Source organism: Talpa occidentalis, unplaced genomic scaffold (assembly GCF_014898055.3).
Source record: "Talpa occidentalis isolate TD23 unplaced genomic scaffold, MPIMG_talOcc4v2.1 talOcc4.10, whole genome shotgun sequence".
Taxonomy (NCBI): domain Eukaryota; kingdom Metazoa; phylum Chordata; class Mammalia; order Eulipotyphla; family Talpidae; genus Talpa; species Talpa occidentalis.
In genome coordinates this window covers 23,442,917-23,457,915 of record NW_023600993.1, presented here as the reverse complement: position 1 = coordinate 23,457,915, position 14,999 = coordinate 23,442,917, and the positions used below count along the sequence as shown (strand labels likewise).

The window sequence follows — 14,999 nt, the reverse complement described above, 5'->3', positions numbered from 1 at the left end:
TACTTTGTGTCGTCGTGGTTCAGATAACTTTCCCCCTGGGTCATGGAAGTGACGCGAAAGATAGTCGGAAAAGTCTGTAAAATCACTCGGTTCTTTGCCGGGAGACACATGTTAACATTCGAGGCCTTTTTTTGATACTTAGATTATGTTACATTTTCAGATTCATACTAACTTACACAGCTACATTTCCGCTGACATAAATTTAAAATGAAAAATAGAAACGCATTATTAAAAAGAGAGCAGCCTCCTCTCCTCAGAGGCCTGGGCTTTCTCTCGTTTCCTCCGAAATCTGTGCTTTGTCCCCCTCGTGTCTGTCCAGCTCTTCTCTCAAGACCTCTGTTCTTGACGCCTGCGTATTGTCCGGGCACAAAGGACGCCCTCTGGTACCCCTCTGGGTTCCCCTCAGGCTGCACAAGTCATCAGGGCCGCATCAGAGGGCGCTCCACGGCCAGACCATGAATTTAATGACTTGTGGATGGGGAACTGACATGGTGGCACGTTTTAAAGAATAATGGAGCAGACGAGGCACATTTACACCCTGGGGGCATGAGGCGTCAAGGACAGAGGGGGAAGACAGATGACAGACAAGTGGGGTGAGCTCATCCCTACTCTGAGAGTAGAAAAGAGATTCTTAGTTTACAGTTTACTGATAAACTTAGAACTGGATCAGACCCCCGAACTACAGACTTCCGGGTCGTGGAAGGGAGAGCAGTGATTGCTTCTTCCATTAGGAAAAGGGCAGACACGGGGCATATTGATCTCTCGGACTAGGGAGGGGCTGAGGACTTGGGCAGGAACAGAAGCTTCTCCTACCTCCAGGCCTCAGGGCTCTCAGGACTGTGCACTCTGAGTGAGGTGATAGCCCTCCTGCGGCTCCCAGGACCCGGACTCGCCTCCAGTTCCCGTACCACACTGCTACGTGGCTGCTCTGGGCCTACTGAGAAACATCTGCCTGACCCTTTCTGGGGGGGTCTGACCCCACAGTAGCCGCATCCTTCATTCAGAAGGGTCTTAGCAAGTGAAGTGGAGGCTTCGCTCCAGATGTGTAAGCCAGACTTGGTCTTCTCCCGAATGCAGGTGGTGCTCCCCACGTTTATCCTGGAGAAGCGGTCTTTGCTGGAGATGTACGCGGACTTCATGGCGCACCCCGACCTGCTGCTGGCCGTCACCGCAGGCGCCACGCCCGAGGAGCGGGTCGTCGGCTTCGTGGAGTATTATCTCACCGCCTTCCACGAGGGCCGCAGGGGGGCGCTGGCCAAGAAGCCCTACAACCCCATCATCGGGGAGACATTTCACTGCTCCTGGGAGGTCCCCAAGGACAGGGTCAAGCCGAGGAGGACTGTTCCCCACACTCCCACCGGCCAGGAACACCCGATGGCCGACGACCCTTCCAAAAGCTACAAATTAAGGTTTGTGGCGGAGCAGGTGTCCCACCACCCGCCCATCTCCTGCTTCTACTGTGAGTGCAAAGAGAAGAGACTGTGTGTCAACACTCACGTATGGACCAAAAGCAAGTTCATGGGCATGTCCGTGGGGGTGTCTATGATAGGAGAAGGTAAGCCATGTCGCGCCGGGGGCGGGGGCTCCTCCACAGTGACGTCTGTGTCCCCGCTAGGCAGCGGGGGTGCTGTGTGTAGGGGCCTTTTCGTTCTATTTGGAAGGAGGGCTGGGTCGGCGGCCTGCGGGGAGTAGGATGGCTTTGATATTTTGGAACAGGGCCCCTGTAGATTCCCAGGGGGCCAAGGTGAGGGACTAGGTGGGTTGCAGCTATCGTCCCAACGCGCGCCCCCCCCCCCCCCCCCCCCCCCCCCCCCCCCCCCGCCTTGCCGGGGCACGCTGTGCGCACGTGGGCGCCCACCCCCGTGTGCTGGGGGTTGTTTCCTTCCCCAGCTTTGCGAGAATGTTCGAGTTGGCTCCGGGTCTGTGAACACATTTTTATTCATGCTCCTCAGTGTTCTGGCTCACAGAAAATGAGGATAATGGTGCTGTTCAAAGCCTGCACATAAAAATTCCCAAGGCAAATCTCTGGACTCTGTGCTAGAGATTCGGAAGCAAAAGCAGAGTTTCATCAGCGCATTCATGGGTTGCACACGCGCGTCTCAGCCAGTAGCTGTGCATGAAGTGTGCTCATTGTTTGGAGAAGCCTGGAATAACCTTTGTTAAATTCAGGCATCCGTGTGCGTGGTGCGTGGACTTGTTTTGAGCCACACATCCCTCTGCGGCTCCAGGGCTGAAAACTTTCTTCCCGTACAAAATTCCACCATAAAATTTGACTTTCAGTCTCGGGGAGTATGTGGCTCCTGGGAAGTCCTCCTGAATCCATCAGATGGAAACGCCTTTCATCACGGGCACGCTTTTCTTAAGCACCTACTCGGGTTCAGGCACTGTCTTGGGGTCTGTGCATAGTTGTGTGAACGAAACAGGCAAAGCAAGTTTGTCTTGATGAGGCGTCTGCCCTCCCGGGTCCGCCCGTGTGGTGTCTGAGGAGGCGCGCGCTGTGGAGACGAGGCAGGGAAGGGGCCAAGGGGCCTGGGAGGGGGCGTGGGGCTTCAGGATGGGCTGGGGGAGCCGGCGGCAGGGAAGGCCTCACTGAGAGGTGAAGGGGTGAGAGAGACAAGCCCTGAGGATGACCAGGGGACGGCGAGGCTGGCAGAAAGAGCAAGGCAGGGCCCCCGCTTCGCATGGATGGGAGTGAATGTGGAATTAGTGGCGGTGGAATGTTTGCTTTTAGGGTTTCTCCAGGGGTACAGGCAGGGATTGGAAGCCTGACTCTGAATGGAGAAGACAGACCTGACGGGGGTGTGCTTCAGGCGATGGCGAGGGCGGGTGTTTCTTGGCGGTCTCTCTGATTCCAGTGGCCACGCACCTCCCTGGGCGAGCTTGGCTGCCCTTCCCCGCCCCGAGCAGCGCTGCTTGGGTTCCAGCCGCGCGCAGGTCCCAGCAAGCGGGTCTGTCCAGGCCGAGGCGCCTGTGGAGCCGCGAGCCAGAGTGGGGGGTTGAACACCCGGGGTACCTGACTGCAGAAAGCTGGGAGGGTAATTCCAGGAGAGACTGATGCTGAGGCCCTCCGTGTGGTGGGAGGTTTAAGTTCACGCCGATCTGTCTGTCCAGGTCTGGAGCCAGAAGCGGGGGTGGCATCACTCTTGATGGTGACTTCCCGGCTGTGCCTGTGGTGCCAGGGGCCTGCCCAGTGCCCCGAGGCTTGTCCTGTGAAGGCGTCCGTCCCCTTTCTGCAGAAACAAAAATTGGTATTCGGAGCGCCCATCTCTTTCCGTTTAATTCTGTTATTCTGAATTTCCCACGTAAATTCTTGGAGGATGAAATATGTTTGTTAGCTGGGGAAGGGAGAGCACCGGGCAGCTGGTGCCGTGGGTTCATGCGGAGCCACGTGGGTGTCATCACCTGCACCCTGTGCAGAGATGCGGTTGCCCATGTGTCGCCTGTCCGCGACAGGGTGGCGGAGATCAGTCCGTGGCTTTATCTGTTCGCTTCTCCGCTCGTCCATTCATTTGAATTGTCACCAGCCATGGCCGGGCCAGATGGAAATCCCTGCCCGGTGTGCTCGCGGGCGGGGAACTCCACCGGAGCGTGCAGCCCTTGGCCTCCCGAGACCAGTGATGGGGGGCGGAGCCAGGCAGGAGCGCTGTCACTTAACGGGGTGAACCGCAACAAGAATGGGGCGTTTGCGTGAAGGCTTGGAGGAGAGAGCACGCCCTGGGTGGCCAGAGACAGGGTGTTTCAGGGCAGGAGGCGTGGGAGGCCCTCAAGTGGAGTGTGTTCCCGAACACACCTGCTCTGATACAGAGCAAGGATACATTCCATGAACTTGTTGATTGGGTTTGAAATAATGCCCCCCCCCCCCGCCCCGCTCTCCTTTTAACAACTAGATCTTGGAATTTCGAACATAAATGTACGGGCTTCTCTCTTATTGCCTTGAGGCTGTGGCATTATAAGACGCCTCACTCTGCCTCGGGTTCATTTAGGTTGCAGTTCGGAGACCGACCCCTCCCTCGTCTCCTCAGGGCTGATTCTGAGAGCCCCTAATTGAGGCCCTGACCTGTCACCTCCGCAGCCTGGTCCATGGGCAGCAAGGGCGCTGCCACTCAGCATGCCACCTACCCTGGGGGGAGCCTGGGCGCCTTCAACTGCTCTTGCAACCCACTCCCCCTAAAACTCCCATCAGCGCCCAGTAAATGGCTCAGCCTCTTAATTGAGTCTGTGGGGAAAGGCAATTAATTCCAGCAAGAGCAGCCCACGGTGCTCCAGATGCCACAGCGGCCGGCGCTGGCAGGTGAATTCCCCAGTTTCTTTCTGAGACTCGCTGCTTTCCAGGGTAAATGCCCCGCCAGGGCGGTTAGGCTCCTCGGCTTGAAACCAGATATGAAATCATCTAAAATTTATCAGTTTGAAAGTCTTAATGCTTTGCCTTCTGCTTACTGGGAAATTATGGAATTTAAAAAGGAAAATCTTCCAGTTTCAGGACTAACTTTGGCCTGGAAGGGTGGATTGTTTGGTGTTTTCCAGTTTCTCTCGGCTCTTAGGCTCATTTAAAAGGAACTTTCATTTGTGACTCCATTTGTAAGTCTAATTTTACTACAGTCTCATTCATATTGGACATTTTTGAACGCAGCTCTGTAAAAGAGAGTGCTGAGGAGGCGTAATTACGGGGGGGCTTGAGGAGAGAGGACAGCCTGACAGGTTTCCAGAAAAGAGCCAGACGAGTGTGTAAATTGAACCTGGGTTTGGAAGAGGGTTTTCCAAAGAGCAGTGGGAGGGCACTGCCCACATGTCGCTTATCATGCCTCAAGGGCTCACCTCTCCCTCCACAACGCTCTCCATCCCAGGAGGAAATTACCACTGTTCAGAGTCTCTTTAATGAGAGAGGACTTAGGATGATACAAGCCCTTGGCGGGGAGGGGGGAGGGGTTTCAGGAGGGCTTTGTGCTCTTAGCTGCGCTTTAGAGTCACCTCAGCCTTCACCACAGCCTGGTGAGGTACATGATCCTTGAGTCACAGATGAGGAAACTGAGGCAGAGTTTGTCATCACCGGGCTGGTGAGTGACAGAGGGCTTGAAATGATCCTCTGAGGTCTCAGCCAGGTCCTAAAAAGATTTCGTGCCATAATTTCCATACACATGGGCTGGAAAACAAAACGAAACACCGGTGTGCAGTCCCGCCTCTCAAAGTGTTTTGTGAAAAAGGCCCAGTGTGTGTTGCTCACAGCCGCGTGGTCCGTGCTGGAGAGGAGCCTGCTGACAAGACTCAAAAATGATGGGCCCCGAGGGACCTCCAAGGCAGGACCAGATCTCAGCATAGGAAAACGGGTGGCCCATCGGCAGCACTTCATGCTCCTTGTGATGCGTGCCAGGAACTTCCAGAAGCCCCGGGCAGCGCAGCTTTGTTTCTTGTTGTATCCCAAGGTTGGGCATCAGATCTGGCCCTTGCACCCTCTGTGCTGTTTTCTGTGCCTCTGGGTCTCTGCCAGTTACTCTTGATACTGATGTCACGGACTTAACTGATGTGGGGGGACCTCTTGATCCTCCTCTTGGGGCATCTTGGGTTTGCTGAGGGGCTACAGGGCGGCAGAGCCGAAGGGGAGGTCTGACTGATTTAGGTCTAGTCTCTGATCAGCCAAATTCTGATTTGAAATTCAGAGTTTCTACTTCATCTGATTTTTTTTAAAAGATTTATTTATTCATACAAGCACTGGGTGCAGTCAGAAGCATGGGTTGGTCAGAGAATTCACCAGAGCGGGGAGCAGAGCAGGCAGAAGGACCGAAGTACACTGCTGAGGGGAGCAGCGGGCGGCAGGAGAGGTCTGTGCGCCATGCGGGACCCTCCTCCGGTGGCCGGGGAGCAGCCGGGGATCGAAACGGCGCTGCAGAGGCTGCGGGCAGCTTCGCGACCCACCACTCAACCGCTGTGCCACCGAGGAGGCCCTCCTTATTCATTTTTAAAAGCTGGAAAAATGACCACGTTGGGTGCTTGTGAAGCCCAAGGACAGAAGCCACCGGGGTGCCTGGCAGCCAGAGGTGTCATGTGGGGTCACTGACCCCACTCCTCGCTCCTCACTCTCCAGGGAGGGCATCCCTTGCTTCCTCTAGTCCCGTATGTCTGGCCCAAGGACAGAACCCTCTGTCCTGAGGCCTGTGGTGCCCTTCATAGTTGCCAGGCCCAACAGAGGGAGGGCAGGCCCGTGCGGGATGGGCGCCGAGGTGCCCGGTAGGGAAGAGATCTCCCGGCGCGGGTGCCTGACTCTTCCCTCTCCCCCGGAGGTGTGCTGAGGCTCCTGGAACACGGGGAGGAGTACGTGTTCACCCTGCCCAGTGCCTACGCCCGGTCCATCCTCACCATCCCCTGGGTGGAGCTCGGAGGCAAAGTCAGCATCAGCTGCGCCAAGACCGGGTACTCGGCCACGGTCATCTTCCACACGAAGCCTTTCTACGGCGGCAAAGTGCACAGGTAGGAGGCGGCAGGGGCTCCACCTGTCTTTCGCCGCCGCCCTGAATTTGCTTTCTCCGTCAGTGAGGTGGTGGCATCCGATGGGGTGAAAGGTAAGAGAAGGCTGTTAGGGGGTCTCTGTCTTTGACGATGTAATGGGTCGCGTTTCTCTGGAGGCTGCGACTGGCGTAGACCCTCGTGCGGCACCGCCGAGTCCGCGCTGGGCCAGGCCGTGGGACAGCAGGAGGGGCAGGGCCCTTGCAGGAGCCTGTCTTGCGAGCAGATCTGGGGGTGGGTGCTGGGCTTGTCCCCCTGCCCCATTCTCTGCTCCCCACTGTTGGGGGGTGCTCCCATGGAGCAGCTGTGTCTGTCAGAGCCCCCAAGTCTGTGGGGTTTACCCTCTGGGGCTGTCTTTGCTGCTCTTGGCAACTTGCTCGCCTGTCCCTGCGGTTCTGGCTCCTGCTTGTCAAATGAGACTGGGCTACTGGGGATTCCCTTGGGATGACGCTCCCATCTCTGCCCTGTTTGGGGGCTGTGGGTGAGTTTTCCCTTCCCTCAAACTCTGCTCGCCTTACTCGTGTGGGAGAGGGTGCCAGCCCGTCGCCCCGGCTCTGCGGGAGGCTCAGGGCCTGCTCCCACTGTCTCCTGTAGGCCCGCCCCGTCCACTCCCGGGTGCCTGGGTCCTGAGGCAGGAGCCTGAGCTCCTCGCTGTCGGAGGGGGGCCTCTACGCCTCCTCACATGGGAGTTTTTTGTTTTAACCCTCCCCACCCCCCCGCACCCGTCTAAAGTTATGGTGCAGTCCTTTGGTGATGTACTGGCAGCACACGCCAGAGTCAAACGGGCTCGGTGACAATACACCCTCCCTTCTGAGGCCACAGCCCGTTTCTCTGCTCTGAAGCAGTTTGATCTGCAAGCTCCGACTCTGCCCACGAGCTCCCACCTCCTGGGAAACTGGCACCAATAAATCCAGTTGCCACGCCATCGGTGAGATCATTCTTTCCTGTCGGAGCCGGGGAACCCAGTCCTGGTAACCGAAGGCCAGCCCGCTGCGGGGGCACACAGGTTGTCTTTGTTGCTCCGCTTCTAACAACCCTCCTCTGGGCAGGTTGCTGCCTGGGCAAGCTCCGTCTCGGCCCTTGTGATGAATCCTCTGGAGCGTGGCGCGATGGGGTTTTCACTCCAGTAACAGGTTGTATTGATCAGAGCCAAGGAGTTTACACTGCTGTATTGCTACTAACTCACGTCCAGTCTATTCAGACGGCTCCAATTTTACTACCAATGCTTGCTTTTTGTTGTTCAAGGCTATTAGCTTACATTGTAAGAGTTAGTCTTTGAACAAAACGGCAGACGTCTTCCCTGACACTGACGCACACTGGAAGTCAGCCTCCCGTTTTGATCATCTCATTGATGCAGGGTCACAGCAGAAGTGAAGCACAACCCAACCAACACCATCGTCTGCAAAGCTCACGGGGAGTGGAACGGGACCTTAGAGTTCACCTACAGCAACGGGGAGACCAAAGTCATTGACACGACCACGCTGCCCGTGTACCCGAAGAAGATCAGACCCCTGGAGAAGCAGGGGCCCATGGAGTCCAGGTGGGAACCGGCAGTTTGTTTCTCTCCTGCTCAGTTCTCCCGAGCACTGGCCCCGAGGGCGGGGAGCAGGCCCGGGTCAGGCTTGGTGTTCATCTGGCTTTTCAGACACTTGAATGTTTTACTGTGTCACTTGGGTCTGGACCCATTGGGGTGGCCAGATCAGTTACCCGGCAGCCAAGGGATGGAGTGTGAGGGAACATAGCCGTGGACTAAAAGGAGGCCAGCTCGGCTGGCCTGTTGTTTGATCACAAAGTTAGATACTGGAACTCTCTGGCTGCTGGTAATTAAAGAACCACGAAGGATGGAACTTTTTTTTTTGCTCAACAGTTGAGCAACAGAATTTAGGAAAATCAATGCTGGTGAGGCCACGGCTCGGTCGACACGCTGCGCCCTGTGCTTGGAGGAGAGCCGCGTGCATGGGCCGGTAGCCAGAAACTCAGGAATTCACTTTAACCTTGCACTCCACGTCTGGGACTCTATGCTTATGCTAAGGGAAAACTCTTATATTCAAAGAAATGTTTTAAGCATAAAGTTAAAAAATGAGAAATAACGAGAAAGAAAAAAAGGAACCGTCTGAGCAACGACAGGACAATGGGGAAGGCAGGCAGAGCGTGTCCCCAGCTGCTGTGTCCGTCCTGATGCGAACAGAATGCGGCCACTTGCGGTGATATTTATGCAGACACACAAGCACCGTCTCCTTGCAGTGTGCCACTTTCAGCTTTTAGTCCAGGAGGTCAGTAAACTGTGGCCCATGGGACAGATCCAGCCACGGCTTGCATTTGTAAGGTTTTATGGGAACACGGCCATGATCATTCATTTAAATATTGTTTACGGCTCCCGCCCTGCTGCAGGGGCCCTTTAGTAGTTACGGCCGCGCCCATATGGCCTGCGAAGCCTGGGATGCTTCCTGCCTGGGTCTTCACAGAAAATGTTTGCTGGCCCGTTTTTATCTCCAAGCATGCTGTTCTTTAGAAACAGGTGGGGTTAAAATGAAATTAGATGATTCTGTGAAAAGGGTTTGCCATAAAAGGAGCATTTATGAGCAAATGGAGAAAATGCTTATGTGGGGGAAAAAAAGAGCAGGGACATAGCAGTGTGTGTAAATAATACGCTATAGCTGAGCTTAATAAACGCAGGGCCTCCTTATCCCTGGGACCTCTGCTTAGTCGTAGAATTGGTACACACACGCGTGTTTACTTGGAAACTGAGTGTGACCTCTGCGTCCAAATGGCGGGCGCGCTCGCTCCCATGCGCTCTTCCACGCTCGTCTACTGGGCGACAGGGACGAGGGACAGTCTGGAACAGGGAAGAAATCCATCCCCTTGTCCAGGGCTTCAGATGAAGCCTTTCCAGAATTGGGAGCCCATGGTTTGTAGCACAGCACGACTGCTGCTTCTGGCTCGGCCGCGAGAACAAAACTGGCCACCCTGCAGTGTGCCAGCGCGCAGAGGGACACGAGCCACTCTTCGAGGGATGCAGCCTGTCCCTTCCATGTGTGGCTGTGCCTGAACACAGAGCCGGACTGGAAAACCGAGCTCAACAGCCGGACCGGAGCAGCGGGCGGGCTGTGATCAGGACCCCGGCTGCTGCAGCGCAGACCCCCTCAGCCCGGGCCCAGTCTGTAGCCCCAGGCCAGTGCGAGCCAACCCTGTACTGGATAGCTTGCTCACACTGGCCACCTAACTTCCCCTTCCTCACACGGATGCTGAGCTTTCAGAAATGGAGATGACACAGTATCACGGGGCCGTTGTGTCAAATGAGTAGCCCGAGGTAGCGTCCTGAGAGTCCGTGCCATGTAGGCTTCCATTGCAGTGCTGCCACCTGCTGCCAGCGTCCCTGATCTCCCGGCGCTCAGCCTCGAGCCACGCTGCCTAGGACAGGCGGAGAGGGGGAAGCGCAGACTGGAAGCCTGGGGTCAAATCCTGGGGCCTTTGGGGCACCAGAGTGAGCTTCGCCTATAGCTGACCATCCCGATGCCCCCGCCGCCACCCTGGAGCTCGCTGTCCCTGCCTGACTTCTGTCTCCACCCCATCCCCAGGAACCTCTGGAGGGAGGTGACGCGATACCTGCGGGTGGGGGACATCGACGCTGCCACTGAGCAGAAGCGGCACCTGGAGGAAAAGCAACGGGTGGAGGAACGGAAGCGGGAGGCCCTCCGCACACCATGGCAGCCCAAATACTTTATCCAGGAGGTAAGCACCCCCAGTCGTGGTGCTTGTCCCGAGAGGGAGGCGGGTGGATCCTGCTTGCTGCCTGCTAACACAGCAGTTTGGACCGTGATGGGCAGGGGAAGGCCTGGTTTGTGGGCATCTTGCCCGTGGCCTTGCCTTTTGGCCAGGAGCGGCACTGCCCATGTCTGTGCCGTCCTCTATAAAACCACCCACAGCCCTGGTGCTTTATTGTTAGCAACCAATTAGTAGTGAAGCACCTCGGCCCATTTCCACCCCTACGCGGGCTGGAACCTCGATTACAGAGAACCACCCTTTCTGAACTTTTATCCTGTAGGCAAGTAAGGATGTGCTAAGAAAGGCCAGTTTCTGGCCACACAACTGCCCCTCTACTGGGTTAGCAAGCAAGGTGCTGTACGGCCAACTGAGGCCCTTGGGCTGTTGAAGTTGCCTGTGGAGCATATGAGAACAGAATCGCAAATTCTGGAAGTGTATCTTTTGGTGACACAGCTCTAGGGGCTGGGTGCCGTTCATTACCATGTCACCCTAGACAATTCTTAATGAGAAGTCACCAATCAAATTTCTCACACAATTTCTTATGTTTGGTGTCAGGAATTTAAAGTCCCAACACTGAGATCCAATCGAAATATATCTGGGCTTTCTTTGGCCCTGGTGTTGGGCCTTCTGCTACAAGGACTCCTGCATCTAGCCACAAGGCCGCGGGGTGAGTTGGTAACCCTGAGGTAGACTGTGAAGAGCAGCGGCTGTGGACTGAACGGGAGCTTTAGGTTGGATTCTGGCTCAGGGAAGACACTGCCTGATTTATGAGCCTCTGAGTTAGACTCTCTGTGGAAGTCTTGCCCAGGTGAAGTGAAATCTGTGTTAGTCGGGATTTTCCAGAGAAAGAACACAAACAGACCCAATAGAAGATATATTTATTATAAGGTGAGAGGCCCCCATCATCTGTTCTTTGCAAGCTGGAGACCCAGAAAGGCCAGGCGTGTAATTCAGTCCAAGGGCAAAGGCCTGAAAACCTGTGGCGGAGATGGAGGAGTCCAGCTCAGGGGCAGGTGAAGAGAGGTGCCAACTCCACAGTGAGGCAGGAACACGGGTGGATTCTTTCTTCCTCCGGTAACACTTTCACACACACAGAAACGCTTAATCTGGGCATCCTGGGGCCAGTCCAGTTGACACAGAAAATGAACCATCACAAAATGCTTCAAGGGTCCTTCTCTGTGGCAGATCTGGTCTCGCTGAGACAACCAGTGAACCTGGCTTCTATGGAAAGTCACACATTAAAAAACAAAAAGCAGGAACTACACATCCCCCCACCCCCGCCCCGGGGTTTAATGAAAGCCAGACGTTTTCGTTTTCAGTTCATTAGTCTAGCATAAGACTGTGTGCACCATTTTGATTCGTGCCTTTTTCTCCGTAGTATCTGCTTGGTGTCATTGGTTGGGTGCTGACGTATTTGTGAATGGCGCCTGCCAGAGTGCCTCTGGTGGGCATCCCCTCACGTGCAGGCCCTTGCTTTTCTCTCCCTTGTCCGCGCATCCATCTGCCCCCAGCCCTTCCCTTTCAAGGGGCTTTCATGGCACATACTCTTCCTCGCTGGAAAGCATCTCACCTTTCTTTTGGCATCTCGGTCCTTTTGTGGGGTTTCCTCCTGAAATGCCAACATGTGAAGATCACTGGGGTTGTAAAAAGCAGTTGCACTGAGGAGATTAATGGGGAAGCCTCCCCAGGGCATGGCCGGGCGCTGTCAGGGAAGCTGATGCCGACCCTTGCTCCTCCCTTCCCCCATGTAATGTGTCTTTCCTCTCTTACAGGGAGACGGCTGGGTTTACCTCAATCCCCTTTGGAAGGCACACTGACGGGGTGGAGGTAGAGAACTTTCAGAAATAGCCCTGCTTTTGTAGGAATTAAAGTGGTACAGTATCAAGGTTCTGCTGGTATTTTGTTGAAACATATCGACGACATTCAAGCAACAATAGCCGAGAAACTATATACTGTGAAAAATGCACCCCTAAACTCTGTTAGGATTGCATTTATTCAAGAGCCATTTGGGGGGGGGGTGTGTATACACAAACGTGAGCGTGCACATGCACACACTATACCCATTTGGCCGGGTATCTCTACACAGGTAATACTGCACTCACCAAGGTTCAAGTGGCAAATCATGAGCTCCTTTTTAAAACCAACAAAGTATGAGATTTTCTATTCTTCACATTGCCAAAAATGGTTTATACTCACAAAGGAATTCTTACCTAGTCAGCTCTGCTGGAAATGAAAGTGAGCTGGCGTGGCCCAATGGATGACCATGTGGTAGAAAATGGCTCCTTCCTGGTAGACGGGTAGGTGGTTGTCTTTTCAAAACTTTTGTGATTCTCACTTCCCTTCCCACTTTAATATTTTGTCTACACCCCCCCCCCCGCCAAAAAAAATTGCTATTCCCTGCTGGATCGAGTATAGACATAAAGCTGTTAGTTTTATGTCAGAACCTTCCAGGTTGGAACACCTCTGGGAGAACCTAGAGCCTGACCCGCCCTGGGGTTTTCCCTCCAACACTTGTCCACAACCTTGCTGACAATTTCTATTGCTCAAAGCACTAGCATACATTTTTCAGAAGCTGCTGCTTTTACAGTAGAAAACAAATCACATGGAGACTTCACTACTTTCATGAAAAAGGGCTTTAGAAGTTACATGCACGCATGCATATACAAACATGCACAACTACAGCCTCAACCTTGTATTTAGTTTGGGGGAAAATTTCCTGTGGATTTTTTAGTGTTCCTCTGTCTGACCCAACTCTGCAAGAAGACCACTGTGATTAAACATACATAAAGCCTGCATAAGTACTCCATGGTTTCAGCTGAAGTTCAGTCCTCAAACTTTACAAATGAGGTCAAGACACGACTAGAATATAAAGCAAGATTTTTTTTGCTGTGCCACTCCAATGAGAATATTTATAAAATCCAGTAGCATGAATGCTTCTCTGTAGTAATACTAATTTTGTGCCTTTTGTCTGCTTTCTTAAGACCAACTGTTCACACTTTGTAGATATTAGACAAATATATTTCGATTAAATACTATACATACCTGTATGTGTGGTGGTGTTGGGATTCATGGCTCTGAAGGAACCCAGATTTTAACGGTAAATTGTTCTTAATTTGACGTAAACAGCAATCAAATATTTTAGGCACTTAAATCTAAAGTTGGCCTGTTCAGTCCTCAGTCTGAAAACTAAAAGCATTTTATATCCTGGGGCGAAAGTAGATTAGGTATCATTTTGAGAAAAAATCCTCAATGAAAGTACTCTTGTTTTTAGATTGTTCTTACTCAATGAAGTAAAATACGGAGGGCTGGCTGCTTTTTTGTTGTGGAAGGAGGTTCATTTTTACCTTTTCCTATACAGAGAGGATGATATAAATTTTCTTACAGTTCCAAAAAAAAGGGAAACCATGTACTCACTACTACAGAAACCTAAGTTCGCCAGTACCATAAAAGCCACCTGTGTCCCTACACTTTTGTGTCCTGCTCCTTGTTCCCAGAGGTAGGTAACTGCCACCATCCTGGTTTTTGGCTTGTATACAGACTATGTGTGGATTTCTAAAGAACATGCTTGGTTTTTGAGTATTTTTTAAATTTATGCAGAGACAATCAGTTTGCCTATCTGAGCTAACATTTACAAGTCAAGCCATGTTGTTATGAGTGTGTGTTCGTTTTTTTATTCTGAGTTCAGTTTCAGTAATTGTAGAATACATGTAACACAAAACTTACCATTTTAACCATTTTTTAAAGTGTACAGCTTAATGGCACTAAATACAACCACATTATTGTGTAGCCATCCATCCCCATAATTTCATCTTTCTTAACTCTGTACACTCTTTAACAATGATTCCGTATTCTCCTCTGTGCAGCCCCAAGAACCACTGTTCTGTGATTTTATGAAACTGACTAGTCTAAGTACCTCCTGTAAGTGGACTATGGTAATACTTTTCCTCATTGTCCAGCCTGTTTCATGTTACAGAATGCATTCAAGGTTAAATCAATTTCCTTCCTTTTTAAGACTAATATTCTATTGTGTGTCCATTCACCCAATTTTTTTTGGGTGGTTTTGTTTTGACTATTACAAGTAATGCTGTTATGAATATAGGAGTGCAAATATCTGAGTTCTGGCCCCCAATTCGTTCAGAGATTATATTTTATAATCAGAGAAGATATTTTATATAATCTTTTCAGCGATTATATTGTATATAAAATACATATAAATATATACATATATAAATACATTGTGTGCATATATACACCCAGAAGTGAAAGCATATCTCGAAAATTCCATGTTTACTTTTTTGAAGAACTGCCATACTGTTTTCCACAGTGACTACACCATTCTGAAATCTAACCAGCAATGCAAAAAGGTTTGAATTTCTCCTTTTCCCCCAATGAGTATGGTTTTGTTTTTATAATGGGTGTGGAAGTGTTATCTCATTGTGGGTATGACTTACATTCCCCTAATGATAAGTGATATCTCTGCTGGCCTTTGTATCTTCTTTGGAGAAATGTTTCCTAGTTGGGCTGTTTTTTAATTTTATATGAATTTGATAGAAGCTGTTGTGCTCTTGTTCTTTATATTCTGGATATTTGTCCTTTATCACACATGACTGGCAAATATTGGGTTGTCAGAAAATATGACATATTTTCTGTTTGACAAGCAAAAATGTGTCATGACTTTTCACTCTGTTGATGGCGTCCTTTGGTTGCACAAAAGTATTTAATTTTTATGAAGTCCA

At 52.0% G+C, this 14,999-nt stretch overlaps 1 protein-coding gene across 5 annotated transcripts in view; it reads left to right on the top strand.

Moving 5' to 3' along the window:
• Nucleotides 1-14,412, top strand: part of OSBPL10 (oxysterol binding protein like 10) — a 232,954-nt gene extending 218,542 nt beyond the window's left edge. For 3 of the 5 annotated variants that reach the window (XM_054692912.1, XM_037525654.2, XM_054692915.1), the window contains 6 exons: nucleotides 1,078-1,555; nucleotides 6,276-6,462; nucleotides 7,856-8,038; nucleotides 10,077-10,230; nucleotides 10,819-10,930; nucleotides 12,036-14,412. In XM_054692912.1, coding sequence (XP_054548887.1) covers nucleotides 1,078-1,555; nucleotides 6,276-6,462; nucleotides 7,856-8,038; nucleotides 10,077-10,230; nucleotides 10,819-10,930; nucleotides 12,036-12,094 — 1,173 coding nt within the window. In that variant the 3' untranslated portion in view covers nucleotides 12,095-14,412. The remainder of the gene's footprint in view (nucleotides 1-1,077; nucleotides 1,556-6,275; nucleotides 6,463-7,855; nucleotides 8,039-10,076; nucleotides 10,231-10,818; nucleotides 10,931-12,035) is intronic. The other 2 variants (XM_037525666.2, XM_037525660.2) reach the window with 1 other exon arrangement.
• Nucleotides 14,413-14,999: the final 587 nt, after the last annotated feature.